General features: G+C 35.2%; 1 protein-coding gene across 5 annotated transcripts in view; it reads right to left on the bottom strand.

The window, feature by feature from the left end:
• Sply (Sphingosine-1-phosphate lyase) overlaps positions 1 to 16,240 on the bottom strand; it is a 485,520-nt gene that overhangs the window by 410,156 nt on the left and 59,124 nt on the right. For all 5 annotated transcript variants that reach the window (XM_090378845.1, XM_090378847.1, XM_090378846.1 and 2 more), the window contains 2 exons: positions 10,262 to 10,437; positions 6,723 to 6,974 (listed from right to left, as the gene is read on the bottom strand). In XM_090378845.1, coding sequence (XP_090234971.1) covers positions 6,723 to 6,974; positions 10,262 to 10,437 — 428 coding nt within the window. The remainder of the gene's footprint in view (positions 1 to 6,722; positions 6,975 to 10,261; positions 10,438 to 16,240) is intronic.

Genomic DNA, 16,240 nt, shown 5'->3' on the forward strand with positions numbered 1-16,240 from the left:
GATGGGTCAACTGTTGATGATCCTGCTCAGGTAGCTAACAAACTGAATGAATATTTTGCATCGACATTCACACATGAGGAGTTATTCAGCAAGGGGAATGCCAGAGGTGTATTCAACTCTGGCAGTAAGCTAGAGAATCTTGTAATAACTGAGAGTAAAGTGGAGGAGAAATTGTTGAAGATAAATACAAGAAAGGCACCTGGGGTGGATGGGATCTATCCAGTTATATTAAAGGAGGCAGCAAAGGAAGTAAGCAAGCAAACCCTTAGCCATAATTATGAGAGCTTCCTTGGACTCAGGGGAAGTATCCATGGACTGGAGATGTGCAAATGTCACCCCAATTCACAAAGGAGGATCAAAGGGCAACACAAGTAATTATAGACCTGTTAGTTTAACTTCTGTTCCTGGAATATTAATGGAGGCACTGGTTAAAGAAGCACTGCAGGATCATCTAGACAAGACTTCAGTTATAGCTCAGACACAGCATTCTTTTGATAAGGGGAAGTCTTGCCTGACCAATTTGATTGGATACTATGATGCAGTCAAAAAAGAACTGGATGCAGGGAATAACTTTGATACTATATACTTGGATCTTAGAAAGGCTTTTGATACTATTGCACATGGAAGACTGCTGCACAAATTGGAGCAGTGTGACATTGGAGGCAAATTGCTGCTATGGATAAAGGGGTGGTTGAGGGGGAGAAGACAGAGAGTGGTAATCAATGGACACTGCTCATCGTGGACTAATGTTATTAGTGAAGTCCCTCAGGGTTCAGTATTGGATCCATATTGTTTTCTGTATTTATAAATGATATTGATGATGGTATATCCAGCTTAATGTCCAAGTTTACAGACGATACGAAGGTTGGCAGGGTTGTCAAGGACACTACTGACACTATGCTACTGCAACAGGATCTGGAAAGGTTGAGCAGATGGGCTGAGAGGTGGCAAATGAAGTTTAACATTGACAAATGTAAAGTAGTACATATGGGAAACAGCAACCCCAGAGCAATGTATCAACTCTGTGGTACTACACTGACAGTGGTAGAGAATGAAAGGGACCTGGGGGTGGTTGTGCAGGCAGATATGAAGTTTCAGAGCAGTGCAGACAAGCTGAAAGAGTAGCTCATGGTGTATTGTCAATGATATATAGGAATTTTTCTAGCAGGGATGAGGAGGTGATTATTCCCTTGTATAAGACAATGGTCAGGCCACACCTAGAGTACTGTATACAGGTCTGGTGGCCTCATTTCAAGAAGGATGTAGAGATGCTGGAACGAGTACAGACAAGGGCAACAAGATTAGTGAATGGAACAAAGGGGTGCTCTTACGAAGAAAGGCTTAAGTTTTGTAAATTACAGTGTCTGGGGACTAGGCACCAGCGAGGTGATCTGATAGAGGTGTATAAAGCCTTGAATGGTTTGAGCATGCTCAATGCTGATGGGATTCTTCCTCTTGCTCAGAATAATCACCTGACAGGGCATAAATTCAAATTGAGAAAAGACAGATGTAGGATAGACGTGAGGAAATTTGCCTTTAGCCAGTGGGTGGTTGGTTGGTGGAATAGGCTTCCATCCCTTGTCGTGGACGTTGATAGCCTAAATAAGTTTAAGGCTCAGCTGGACAGGTATTTCGAATGAACAGAGGGGTGAAGTGGACGTGGTTATTTTTTATTTATTTATTAGTTTTTTTTTTTTTTTTTTTTTTTTGCTGATGCTGCATAAGCTTGCTTTCTTGCATCAAATGCCTCTACTAACACTAATGCTAAAAGGCAATGGTCAGGCCACATCTTGAGTACTATATACAGGTGAAGAGGCTTCATTTTAGGAAGGATGTAGAGCTGCTGGAATGAATACAGAGAAGGGCAACAAGATTAGTGAATGGAAAGAAGGGTTGCTTTTACGAAGAAAGGCTTAAGTTTTGCAAATTACAGTCTCTAGAGAATAGGCACCTGCGAGGTGATCTGATTGAGGTGTATAAAGCCTTGAATGGTTTTAGTATAGATGTGCGGAAGTTTGCCTTTAGCCAGCGGTAGTTGGTTGGTGGAACAGTCTTCCATCTTTTGTTCTGGAAGTTGATAGCCTAAATAAATTTAAGGCTGAGCTGGACAGGTATTTGGAACGAACAGAGGGGTGAAATGGGAGAGTTTTTTTTTTTTTTTTTTGGCTGATACTGCATAAGCTTGCTTTCTTGCATCATATGCCTCTATTAATACTAATACAGATGGTTAAAGGTTGCTGTATTGGTATACTGAATTACGATTATGTCAACTAATGCCTTATAAGGCAGAACTGAGACTTAAGTTTGCCATCACTAATTATCAGTCAGTCACTGGTGTTGCACACAAATAGCAACAGACAATCCTATAACCTTACCCATGCCATAAATTAATTGCAGCATGCAAGAAGTGAACAAAGGGGTTCACTTATGAAGAAAAAGGCTTTAAGTTCTGCAAATTGGAGACTAAGCTTCTGGAGACTAGGCACCTGCGAGACGATCTGATTGAGGTGTATAAGGCCTTGAATGGATTAAGCAGGCTCAATGCTGATGGGATTCTTCCTCTTGCTCAGATTATAAACCTGAGGGACATAGATTCAAACTGAGGAAAGACAGTTGTAGGAGAGATGTGCAGAAGTTTGCCTTTAGCCAGTGGGTTATTGATTGCTGGAACAAACTTCCACCTGTTGTTGTGGAAGTTGATAGTTTAAATAAATTCAAGGCAGAACTAGACAAACATTCGGGATGAATGGATCAGTGAAATGTCAAGGGTTTGCTTTTTTTTTTTTTGCTGATGCTGTATAAGCCTGCTTTCTTGCATCATGTGCCTCTGCTACTGCTAATGCCTTAAATCTAATAATCTCATCATCACACTTGGAATCTAATAATCAAATCTAATAATCTCATCATCACACTTGGAATCTAATAATCTCATCATCACACTTGGAATACTGTGTCCAAGTATGGAGACCGCCCCTAAAGAAATATATTGTGCTTCTGGAAAGGGTCCAAAGATGGGTAACTTGTCTGGTGAGATCGGCAAAAGGGCGTCCATATGAGGAAAGACTTCGAATATGTGAGTTTCCTAGCTTGGAAACTAGGCACCTTAGAGGAAACGTGATTGAGGTGTTTAAGGTTCTGAGAGGCATAAGCAAAATGAATCAGAGCGAAATTTTCATGGTTATAAATTATTCTAAAACTAGGGGCTTTAATTTCAAGTTATGGGGGAGTTGTTTAGACTGGATTGCAGAAAATTTTATTTCAGCCAGCGAGTTATAAATTACTGGAATAAGTTACCTATGTGGGTGGTAGAGGCTGACAGTGAGGAAATTCACAGATGAGCTGGATAATTACCTAAGGGAGGAAGGAAATGCATTAGGTTGTCCATTTCCTTTTCTCTTATTAATTTTTATTATTAATTTGTTTTTATTCTTATTATTTTATTTTATGTATTTTTTGTTATTTTATTTCATTATTATTGTTACAGGCTGACCTCAATTAACGCAATTAATTCGTCCCGTGAGTGCAATGCGCAAAATGGAAATGTGTTAATCGAATATAATAATCAATAGGAAAAGTTATAATTGGTCCTTGACCTTCAGGAATGTCCATAAAAAATTTAAAAAATACCTTTATAACTTTTTAACTGTATATCATGTAAAAGATAATGAAAATAATTATGAAATTAAATGTTTATTGCATAAAACAACAACCGGTTCCCAAACTGCGCACGGTGGAATATTTTAAATTTTTGAGGGAAACACACCGATACTCTACATCTGTTGGACTCCACGCAAACTACTAGCTTGAGTTAGGCCGACCGGGCTAGCCGGGTGGATAAAGTGCCTGCCTGGCAACCCAAAGGTTGCGGGTTCGATTCCCGCCTCGGGCTTGGATCAAAGTACTGCAAAAAAAAAACATTGGGAGGTGCATTATGGCCACAGAAGCCCATGTGCCAACAACTACCAAAAAAAAAAAAAAGCTTGAGTTAGTTCACAGTTTCAACATTTCTTATTAAGGTGTTTGGACCTAACTACTTAATAAATGGAACTGTTAGGTATTTCTTTTGGTCTGGGTGCACCATGAAAAAATTACTGAGACACTAAGGGTGCCATGAACCGAGAAAGTTTGGGAACCTCTGACGTAAAGTACACAATGAAGAAACAATTTGTTACGGAAATATTTAAACAAAGTTGTTTGAACAGTGTTGACTTTCTCTTTACATGAATGAATTTCCGATAGATGACAACAATCTTCTCTGGGCCCTGGCAAAATAAATATCGCAGAGAACCTCAAACCTTTTGTTTGAGGTTCTCTGAGATACGAAAGATTTCATCTAGTTCTTTTACCATTATATTCTTCACGGTAACATTTTCATCTGGCTCATTTAAAAATCAGAATTTTTAAATGCAAGTCTGCATTGACTTTATTAGCAGGAAACAAACAAGTAACACGGCTTCTTCCAATGGTTGATGGAACACACTAAGGCAGGCAGCAGGCAAACGTTTGTTTATTGCCCATCCGACGTGCAGTAAGCTTAACGCACAATTCAAATCTTTTTCAACTATCACATAAAAAAAAAAAAAAAAAAAGATCGCGTTAACTGGAAATCTGCATTGTGTAAAGTGATATAATTTTTCAAATGGCGGTAACTGAAAACCACATTAATCAAACTCACATTATGTGAGGCCTGGCTCTTTTATTATATATATATTTTTTGGCTGGTGCAGCATAAGCCATAGGCTTCCTTGCACCATGTGGCCATTACTAATACAAATACTACTGTACAAATTACAGCAGTGTGGCATTAAGGTCATGTTGCTACAATGGATTAAGGGATGGTTGAGTGGAGAAGACAGAGTGGCAATCAATGGATTACCACTCTCTCTTTGTGGTCTAATGTTATTAGTGGAGTCCCCCAGGATTCGATGTTGGGCCCAATGTTGTTTTCTGTATTTATCAATTATATTAATGAAGTATATCAAGGTTAATGACCACGTTTGCAGACGATACAAAGGTTGGCAGGGGTGTTAATGATAGTAATGACATTACAATACTGCAACAGGATCTAGAAAAGTTGAACAGATGGGCTGAGAGTTGGCAACTGAAGTTTAACATTGACAAATGTAAAGTACTGCATAAGGGTAGCAGTAACCCCAAAGTAACACTGTGTGGTGGTAGAGGATGAAAAGGGCCTAGAGGTAATTGTGCAGTCAGATATGAAGTTTTCTGGGCAATGCTGACAGGCTGCAAGAGTAGCTCATGGTGTCTTGCCAATGATATACAGGAATTTTGCTAGCAGTGATAATGAGGTGATTATCTCCTTGTAAAAGGCAATGGTCAGGCCACTTCTTGAGTACTATATACAGGTCAGGAGGCTTCATTTTAGGAAGGATGTAGAGCTGCTGGAATGAGTACATAGAAGGGCAAAGAGATTGGTGAATGGAACAAAGGGTGGCTGTTACCAAGAAAGGCTTAAATTCTGCAAACTGCAGTGTCTGGAAACTGGGCACCCAACGAAGTGATCTGATTGAGATGAATAAGGCCTTGAATGGTTTGAAAAGCTCAATGGTGATGAGATTCTTCTTCTTTCTCAAATTACTCACCTGAGGGGACATATATTCAAATTGAGGAAAAACAATTGTAGAAAAGATGTGCGGAAATGTGCCCTTAGCCAGCGGGTGGTTGATAGTAAGAACAAACTTCTATCTGTCATAGTGAACGTTGATAACTTGAATAAGTTCAAGGCAGAATTAGCAGCATTTGGAGTGAATAGATGGGAAGGTTTTTTTTTTTTTTTTTTTTTTTTAGTTGGCTGATGCTATATAAGCTTGCTTTCTTGCATCATATGCCTCTATTAATACTTTTGTTTGATTTCTGTTTCGGTTGTCAAAACTGGAAATAAAAATTTGCAGAATAAAGATGGTTTTTTTTTTTTTTTTTTTATATGGCTGACTAATTATGGCAAGCTATTCTCAGGTGTTTATTACAACCATATTCTTTGGCAATTTATTTTTAAATTCTGATTTTGAAAGAAATTAAAAAAAAAAAACTGCAGCCAGATGGGAATGACCATCCACCCATAGTAATTAGAGAATGGAAGACTATCTTGTGTTTCAGTCAGAGGCTTGTTGAAAAACATGTGCACAAACACTGCCTTCAGCATTAACTGACTTGGAATTACTGACTTCTACAAAATGTTATGGCAAAGTAGGAAATTTTGAATACACTTAAAGGATTAAAAAAATTTCTAGAAATGAACAAATTAAGTTTGTATTTTTTTTTTTTTTTTTTAATGTCTGAAACTTTCTTACTTGTGTCATTTTGTCAACAATACTAATTGTATTTACCATTTAAAAACTTTATACTATTTAACCACTTATGTCAAAATAATAAAGCTTAAAAAAGTAAGATATCAGCCTGCAATAAAAATGATTAATAATTGACATATTTTAGGCATGGTATATTTAAATAAAACATTAAATCATGTGATGGTTGAAGATTCCTCCCAACATGCACAGTATATTGAAGCTACACTAGTTATTTTGGAAGGGAAGGGGGAGTAATGCTCGCACGGCAATCGCAAACCCACGGCCAGTTTTTGGTTTGCATTATCCTATTATGAAACTTTAACATTGAATCTTTATATCAAATCAATATTTCAGTACGGATCATAAATAACAAATTTAGTTTATTAAACTTCAGAAACTCCATATTTCACTTACCGTACCACAAGAACCTGTTCCCCCACAAAATAAATCACAAGTAATTCGAACAACTTCTGCTTCCATTACTCGTATCCCTGGAAATACATCAGGATGGAGGGGATTTGTGTAAGCAGTCTTTCCATAAACTTTTGTTACCAAATCATGCAGGTGATAATCATTCCCATGATATATAGCTCCAGAAACCTTTCCTGGCATCCATTTAGCATTCCCAAGGTTGTGATAATTGTCAACTTTTTGCAAGATTTGTTCCTAATAATACGTTAACAATCATCAGTAATAATTTTCTACTGATATCAAAATATCAAACCGTTAATATCATCTAAATAATAATTACAGAATAAGCTAAAGAGTGTATTAAAGCTAAATTTAAACACAGGAAAATAAAAATTAGAGAAAAAACAGTGATTATCACTACTATCATATTCTCAGACATTACATAAAGAGAACAATCTAAAAGTTATCTTTCAGATGTTAGACTTGTACTGGTAAATTTCGACATGAGCATAAATAAAGCTACCACTAACTACCACTGTTTATTAATTTTTTTTTTTTTTTCCCAGATGTCAGCTTAAATATAAAAGAAAAATAAAAACTGAAAGAACATTTCATTTGTATGCAAAAATTAAAAATCACTTTATTAAGTTTAAAAATCTATAATAAATCAATATATTCATTTTAAAGTCCAATTTTATTCTATAAGTAGTTAATCAAGGCAAGAGCTTTTGTTCAATCAAAGGATTACATATTCTAATACTAATATATATTTTTTTTTTTTTAACCCTTTTGCAGTCCAGCATTATTTTCATTGTCTTCTTCCTCATGCAGTCCAGCTCTAACAATCAAAATATGATTAGTTGAAATGTAATGTGATGAAATCTCTCTAAACTGAAATGATTTTTTAAAAGAAATAATTATTTAAGTGAATCGCTAATTAATTAGAGTGATTGACTTATTCATCTCTAATGATCTATTCATTTCTTTGTGAGAGCTTTAATCCAGTAAAGGAGACACTGTCTTGTTGGCTTCCTGGAGTTTTTCACTTCTCAAAATTCTCTTCTAGTCAGTTATGTGATTTATTTAGGATAAATTTATGTCTGAAAGAAAACTTACCATCTCACTGACATCTTATAGTTATCCTTTTTTCTCTACCCACTTCATTCACATTGAAGTACCTTTATTAAACTGATTGTTGTAAATGTCAATCTCAGAGTTATACAAATATGTAAATCATAATAAAATTTTAAAACACTGTACATAGTCCTTCAAGGAGAATGCTGCATAGGCTATGTAACCTGTTGCTCATGAGATCTGCTTCACATGCATATAAGCCACACACTTCTGGTCAATGGCTATCATAGGGGTGTCTCCTCAAAAGGAGAAATAAATTGATAATAATAATATCAAATTTCTTGCATTTCTTTCTACACATTACATGCTTTCCTTATGCTTATTTGTTTTCACATGTCTGGGTCCACCTGAAATTGAAAAATAAATCACATCTATATACACAGTACACATCATATGTGCTACATTTTTCATAATTTACAATACATGGAAAATTTTTCATACATTTTCTTTGGCATCTTACTGAAAATCGTTGTTAACTTCATATAACACACAAAGTCTTCTGTGACATTACAGTGGTTTCTGACACTTGTCATTTGTTTGGAGAGATCTGGATTTGAATCCTGTCTACAAAAGAATTTCTAAAAATCTCTTCAATCCAAACTGTAGTTTGGTCAATCTGAGAGAGAGAGAGTGAGAGGGATTTTCCCCAAAAATGGAACGTGCAAATTGGCTTGTGCATATACATTTGTACTGACATTTGGGTTATATGTATATATTCCAGTAATAACATCTTATGATTTATGATATTTATATATAAATATATTTATATAAATATACATTTATACATTTTAGATAAGTATCAGGAAATTATTTAGTTTGTTGTACAGCCTCTTGATACTGTATATTCCTACCTTGGTATCATTGCAATAAGAAGTAATCTTCATGCATTATGAAAGTATGAGGGCTGTTCCATAAAGAATGTTAATTTTCTTTCCTTTTTTTTTTTTTTCCACAATATATCTTTTTTAATCATCCATATTTTTATGGCCCTTTTCAAAGTAGTCTCCATTTGATTACATACACTTACTCCAATATTTCTGCCATTCTTCAAAACCGTGATGGAGGCCATTTTTTTATATATGCATTTGAGAATCTCCCCCAATGTCCTTATAACTTCTTCTGGTGACTAGAAACATTTTCCTAGCTGCTCCTTCTTTAACTTTGGAAATAAAAAACAAATTGAAGGGTGCAAGGCTGTAGGGCAGATGAGGAACACATTTGACATTAATGCTGGTTAAGTACTCTATGACAATATGAGGATTGTCATGATGCAGCATTCACCCACCATTCACATTTGTTGCAAATGTGATCCTACAAGGTGTGAAGTACAGTTCTCTAGTATGGTCCTGTAACTGTCATATCACATGACACAGCATACTGGTAAACCATTCCTTGAATGTCAAAAAAATGAGATGACCTTTCCTGCAGAAACCACATTTGCTTTTTTAGGTGTCAGCAACAATGTAGAACTCAGTTGCTTACTCTCTGGGTCAAAAAGATGAAGGATGTCTCAGTTGCCATTATCGCTTTGTGCAGAACTTCACCTTCAGTAACCATCCATTGCAGCTCCTGACAAACCTCCATGCAAACTTGCTGTTGCTCAGGTGTGAATAGTCTTGGAACCCAGCATGCACAATTCACACATTTCACATGAAAATAGTCATGGAAAATACTGTGCATGCTTCCTATTGATATTCTCAACATTTGCCAGTTGGCTTACTATTATGCCGATCTTCTCTCATCATTACAGAAGTAGTGTTTATGGTTTCTGTGGTGATAGCAGTGGCTGAAGCTCCGGGAAAGTGATTTTTGTGATTGAATCATGCCCATTTTTAAACATTCTAAATCACCTGCTAGCTGTTCCATTTATGCAACTATTCAGTACAAAGCCCTTCAACTTTGAAACAATACTCACATTTTACATTTCTTTCTACACAATGTACAATGTTCTTATTTATTTGAAAATTTCTGATTCACACTGAATTTCTTGCCAACTGAAGAATCACATCTGTATATAGCATAAAGCACACTTGTTACCTTTCCAAATTTTATAATACATCAAAAACCTTGGGTATTCTTAATATCACAAATCCACAGGAATAAAATAACAAACAGTATGTAGCTTTAGTTTCACTTTTGGAAATAACAAAAACTATACTGAGATGTAATAATTATTTTAAGTAGAAAGTAATCATTGTAACTATAATTCTGAAATACTGTGCATTACGAGGAGGGGAAAAATTAAAGATTAATGTCCTATTATATTACTATATATTGTTTTTAGCTCATAAAATATTATGGTGCTTTAATTTTTCATATATCCAACTTTCTGGCAATTTGGTAATATTCATTACAACAAAATACAGAAACAGAAATAACAGAAGTCTGAAACCTTGGCAAATACCTACTGTGGACCAGCCATTTTTAGGTAACTCATTGATAAAGTTCAAATCATCCAAATCTTTTCGAAGCTCTTTTGTTATATGACAAGAAACTTTGTTTATTTCTTTTTCTACCAGCTGCTTTATGTATGGTAAGTGCCTTGCCCAGTACAAAAGTGAATTTTTTGTTGATTTCAGAATTCCTGAAAAATGAGAGGATGCGTAATGTAGAGTAAAACATGACTAAGTTCAAAAGAATAAGTATAAAATTTTAATGACTCTTTATCACTTAATTATTAATCCCATTTGATTAACCAATTATTAATAAACAAACTTTTATATAGCTGAAAGCTTAAAGTTTTGTAACAAGACTAATCAAAAACCATAATTTGGCCAACATTGCATATTTCTGCATATTCAGCTATGCTATATATTCCTCTTTAGATAATATTAGAAATAATTTTTATGTTGTAATATATGCAGCACTGGCCAAAAAAATTAATTACAAGAAGCTGCCACAGATTAGTTTTAAGATTTATATTTGATAGTATGAACCAGAGCTATAATGCTCAATACATTCTACATTGATATCAATATATGTAAAAGAATAAGAGAAGTTTACGTCAATATGATAAGTAGAACACTTCCGTATGATACTCTCCAGAAATTAAAATGAAAACAATTTAAAAAAAAAAAAAATCGAAAATCTTACATTACAGTAAGAAATAATTAACAGTAATTAAAAATCAAATGAACACAATTAAAAACAATTTTAACGCAATTAAAAATTAAGTAAAAAATTAATTTAACGAAAAAATGCAAAACAATTTTCCTTCCTAAAGCCGACAATGCTTTTCAACAGTAAGTCCTGATCACAGGAATGAAAATTACCGAATAGGGGTGAGCTTAAATATGGATTATGTCTTCACACATGCACATAAAAAAAAAAAAAAAAAAAAAAAAATCACAAGTCGGAGATTAGATATGGCCGGTGAACATTAACAGAATTCTCATGTAATTTAATTTTGACGGTTTCTGCAATTAATAGTCTTGTATAATTATGTTGGACACTAAGTATTTTGGCCTCATTAAACAAAAAAGTATGTTTTTCATTAACGGCATGAAAGGCTAATTCTGACGCTGCTGAACAAGAAGCACGAATGAGGGCATATGTTGATTAACACAAAAATTCAGATGAAACCGCGTAGAAGATAAGATGAGTCGCAATCACCACAAGAAATGTTGTATACTAGGTCATTTATTTGTGTTGCGAAAAAGGAAAGGACTGAGCGATTGTTCAGCATAGTGTGTAATTTCCATACTGGACTGGCTACAATTTTAAATTCGGTATCTTTAAAGGATCTGTTAAGTTATTTGTGCCACTGTTCAACATATGGGACTGAAATAAAGTATTTTTTATATTACTATTGTTGGTTGGTGTATTTTTTTTGTATTCTATCCTTAGCTTGTACCCTAATTCTGTCTATTATAGCAAGTGGATAACCCCTGTTCAAGAATCTGCTGGTTAAAATAATTATGTATTTCTGAGCCCAAAGCAGATTCTGTCGTTGAATATTTATAAGCGTTGAGGAATTGATTAAAAATAATCGATCTTTTGTAAGTGAATGGGTGATAGCTATTATAATGTAGAAGCATACCGGTGTTCGTAGATTTACAATAGATGTTAAATTGGATTTTATTCGCATCCCAAGTAAGCGTGAAATTTAGAAAACTTAATGACTTAGTATCCGTATTTTCCCTCTCCAATGTAAATTTGAGTCTAGAATGAATATTATTAAACGAATGCAAAATGTCTTGGATAGTGCTACTATTTGACGCCTTTTCTACCCGTATCACATACTATGGGAGATATTTAGACGATGTTATAGTCATTACAGATAGTAGCATTATTCAAGACATTTTACATCTATCGTAAACCTACAAACACTAGAATGCTTCTACATTATAACAGCTATCACCCATTCATCTACAAAAGATCGATTATCTTTAAACAATTGCTCAATGCTTATAAACATTTCAACACAGAATCTGCTTTGGGCTCAGAAATACAAATATTAACCAGCAGATCCTTGAATAGGGGTGTTACCCACTTGCTACAATAGATAGAAATAGGGTACAAGCTAAGGATAGAATAAAAAAAAATCCACCAACCAACAATAGTAATATAAAAAATTCCTTTATTTCAGTCCCATATGTTGAACAGTGGCACAAACAACTAACAGATTCTTTAAAGATACCGAATTTAAAATTGTAGCCAGGCCAATATGGAAATTATACACTATTCTAAAACAATCGCTCAGTCCTTTCCTTGTTCACAACACAAACAAATAACCTAGTATACGACGTTTCTTGCAGTGATTGCGACTCATCTTATCACGGTTCTACGTGGTTTCCTCTGAATTTTCGTGTTAATGAACACACACCCTCAGTTCGTGCTTCTCGTTCAGCAGCGTCAGAATTAGCCTTTCATGCTGTTAATGAAAAACATACTTTTTTTGTTTAACAGGGCCAAAATACTTAGTGTCCAACATAATTATAGAAGACTATTAATTGCAGAAACCGTCGAAATTAAATTACATGAGAATTCCGTTAATGTTCGCCGGCCATATCTAATCTCCGACTTGTGGTCCTTTACATGCAGGTGTGAAGACAAATAATCCCTATTTAAGTTCCATGCTCACCCCTATTCGGTAATTTTCATTCCTGTGATCAGGACATATGGTTGAAAAGCATTGTCAGCTTCAGGAAGGAAAATCGTTTTGCATTTTTTCGTTAAATTAATTTTTTACTTAATTTTTAATTGCTTTAAAATTGTTTTTTAATTGTGTTAATTTGATTTTTAATTATTGTTATTTCTTACTGTAATGTAAGATTTTCGATTTTTTAAAATTGTTTTTGTTTTAATTTCTGGAGAGTATCATAAGGAAGTGTTCTATGTATCATATTGATGTAAACTTCTCTTATTCTTTTACAAATAAGAGAAGAGAATTTTACAAATAAGAGAATATAAATTCTTATTTATATTATATATTTTCTAACATAATATAAATAAGAATTTATATTATATGAGAAAACATCACTATTGTAAGTCAAATTCTCTTCACGAATATGCATATATTTTCAGCGTGTATGTGTGAGAGAGAGAGAGAGAGAGAGAGAGAGAGAGAGAGAGAGAGAGAGAGAGAGAGAGAATATATTTATAATACGCATTCATACAAATAAATACATGCATGTGTATAATATATACAGGGTGTAAGCCAGCTGACTGCACAGAGCACCAGCTACATGCAATATTTCAGTGCAATTATAACATGAAATAATTTATTGTAAGTTGGTATGACAAGTTTTGCGTAATCTTAGTTTTGCCTGTCCATGTCCTATCCACAGTTTTGCTGATGATAACACATTGCATTCCTACAGTTTGAGAAACCTTGCCCGAATAAAAAGCTCCAACTTCTTGAATCATCATCGTGACATTTTCAATCCCTGCAGGTTGAAGGCTTCTCCAGCAACCTTCCAGTTCCTTCTGTTCCATGTGCTATCCTATTAAGCATACCGTGAATAGGATAGCACACAATTTGTACCACAGAGTGCGATAAGTGTGTGCAAATGGGGAATTACTGTCCTATAAGTGTTAATTATTGTACCCTGAAAAAAATAATATATATATATATATATATATATATAAAATATTATTATCATGCCCTCTATTAAATTCTACAGGGATGAGATACACTTAAATAGAAAGGGTGCAAGAATATTTGCTGATTCTATCGAGGCAGTGTTAGGTGGGTCGGAAAACTGCTAGCTTTAGGGGATACAAGGACTAAAAGATTAACAGTAGCCACTGGCAGAGGTGAAAGTCATTCTTGCACTGCTTCTATTGGAATTAGTAGCAGCCTGGAAAACAAGATGATGGGGATTTCAGAGACTGTGGGGAGTCATGGCGGTACAAGGAAACACATAAGTTGTGTTAGGGTAGATAAGAATAGGAACAAGTGCCAATGCTAGGAGTTTGGTAAATAAATTTGATGAATTTGAGGTATTGCTCAAAACATCAAATGCAGATATTGTTGGGATATCAGAGACGTAGTTTCACACAGATATAAGGAATGCAGAACTGGAATTTGGGGAGTACAATATGTACAGGAAGTATAGATGGGATAGGAAGGGAGGAGGGGTTATGCTATTAGTTAAGAAACACAAAATCCAAGGAAGTGAAGCCAGTCGACATCGCTGGACAGTGCAGTGTCGAGTCAGTTTGGTGTGACATAAGCATGGGAGATCAAAATTGAGAGTAGGAGTGTGCTATAGGCCTAATGACTCTGATAAGTATAATAAGAAACTGTACTGGGAAATAGAGTGGGCCAGTAAATCAGAGAGCCTTATAATGGGAGATTTTAATTTCCCAAATATTGACTGGAATTTGTGTGTTGGTCACTCACACACTAGCAAGGCTTTTGTGGACTTATTGGATGATTGTTTTCTACATCAGCATGTTCGGGAGATAACTAGAGGGAGCAATACTCTTGATTTGATTATCAGTAGTGATTCTTCATGCATTAAGAATCTGCAGATACAGGAACCACTAGGTGGCAGTGATCACAGTGTGCTGAAGTGGGATTTACTCAAAGAGGTAACTACCATCAGGGGTAAAGGGAAGTGTTTTTGCTTTTGGGCAGTATTTACTGTCTCAGACTACAGTGCTCTGAGACAGTATTTAAATTCTATACGGTGGGACCAACTGATGATGTTACCAACATCAAATTCAAAATGGGAAGCATTCAGAGAATTTATGTTGGAATACATACCAACTTTACATACAATGGCTTTACATACCAACTAAGAAATATTGTTAAAGGTTTAGGCCTAAATGGATGTCAGATGAACTAATGAGACATATGGCAGAGAAGAAAAATGCATGGGATACATATAAATTAATGAGTGACATTGAAGCCTATGATAGATATAAGCTGGTCTGTAACTAGGTCACAAAGGATATTAGGCAGGCAAAGGCAGATTATGAGAAATCTTTGGCAAAGGATGCAAAGAAAAACAACAAAGATTTCTTTACCTATGTAAACTCTAAAAGGAAAGGAATGAATACGATTAGTCCACTGGATATTGATGGTTCAACTGTTGATGATCCTGCTCAGGTGGCTAACAAACAATGAGTATTTTGCATCTACATTCATCCATGATGAGTTACTCAGGGAGGGGAATGGCAGAGGCGAATTAAGGGTAACTAGTGAGCTAGATGAATTTGTAATAACTGAGAGGAAAGTAGAGGAGAAATTGTTGAAGATAAACATAAAAAAGGCGCCCGGGGTGGATGGGATCTATCCAGTTATATTAAAGGAGGCAGCAAAGGTAGTAACCAAACCCTTAGCCATAATCATGAGAGATTCTTTGAACTCAGAGGAGGTACCCGTGGACTGCTTGAGATGTACAAATGTGACCCCAATTCACAAAGGAGGATCAAAGGGCAGCACAAGTAATTATAGACCTGTTAGTTTAACTTCTGTTCCAGGAAAATTAATGGAGGCACTGGTTAAAGAAGAAATGCAGGATCATCTAGATAAGACTTCAGTTATAGCTCGGACACAGCATAATTTTGTTAAGGATACGTCTTGCCTGACCAATTTGATTGGATACTATGATGTGGTCACAAAGGAACTGGATGCAGGGAATAATTTTGATATCATACATTTGGATTTTAGAAGGCTTTTGATACTGTTGCACATGGAACAATGGACCCAACACTGTTGCATCAGTGTTGGATCCATTGTTGTTTTCTGTATTTATAAATGATAATGATATATCAAGCTTAATGCCAAGTTTACAGATGATATGAAGGCTGGGAGGGTTGTTAAGGTCACTAATGACAGTACACTGCTGCAACAGGATCTAGAAAAGTTGAGCAGATGGGCTGAGAGGTGGCAAATGAAGTTTAACATTGACAAATGTAAAGTACTACATATGGGA

This window comes from Mastigoproctus giganteus, chromosome 8, assembly GCF_048544385.1.
Source record: "Mastigoproctus giganteus isolate SK-2022 chromosome 8, ASM4854438v1, whole genome shotgun sequence".
Taxonomy (NCBI): Eukaryota; Metazoa; Arthropoda; class Arachnida; order Uropygi; family Thelyphonidae; genus Mastigoproctus; species Mastigoproctus giganteus.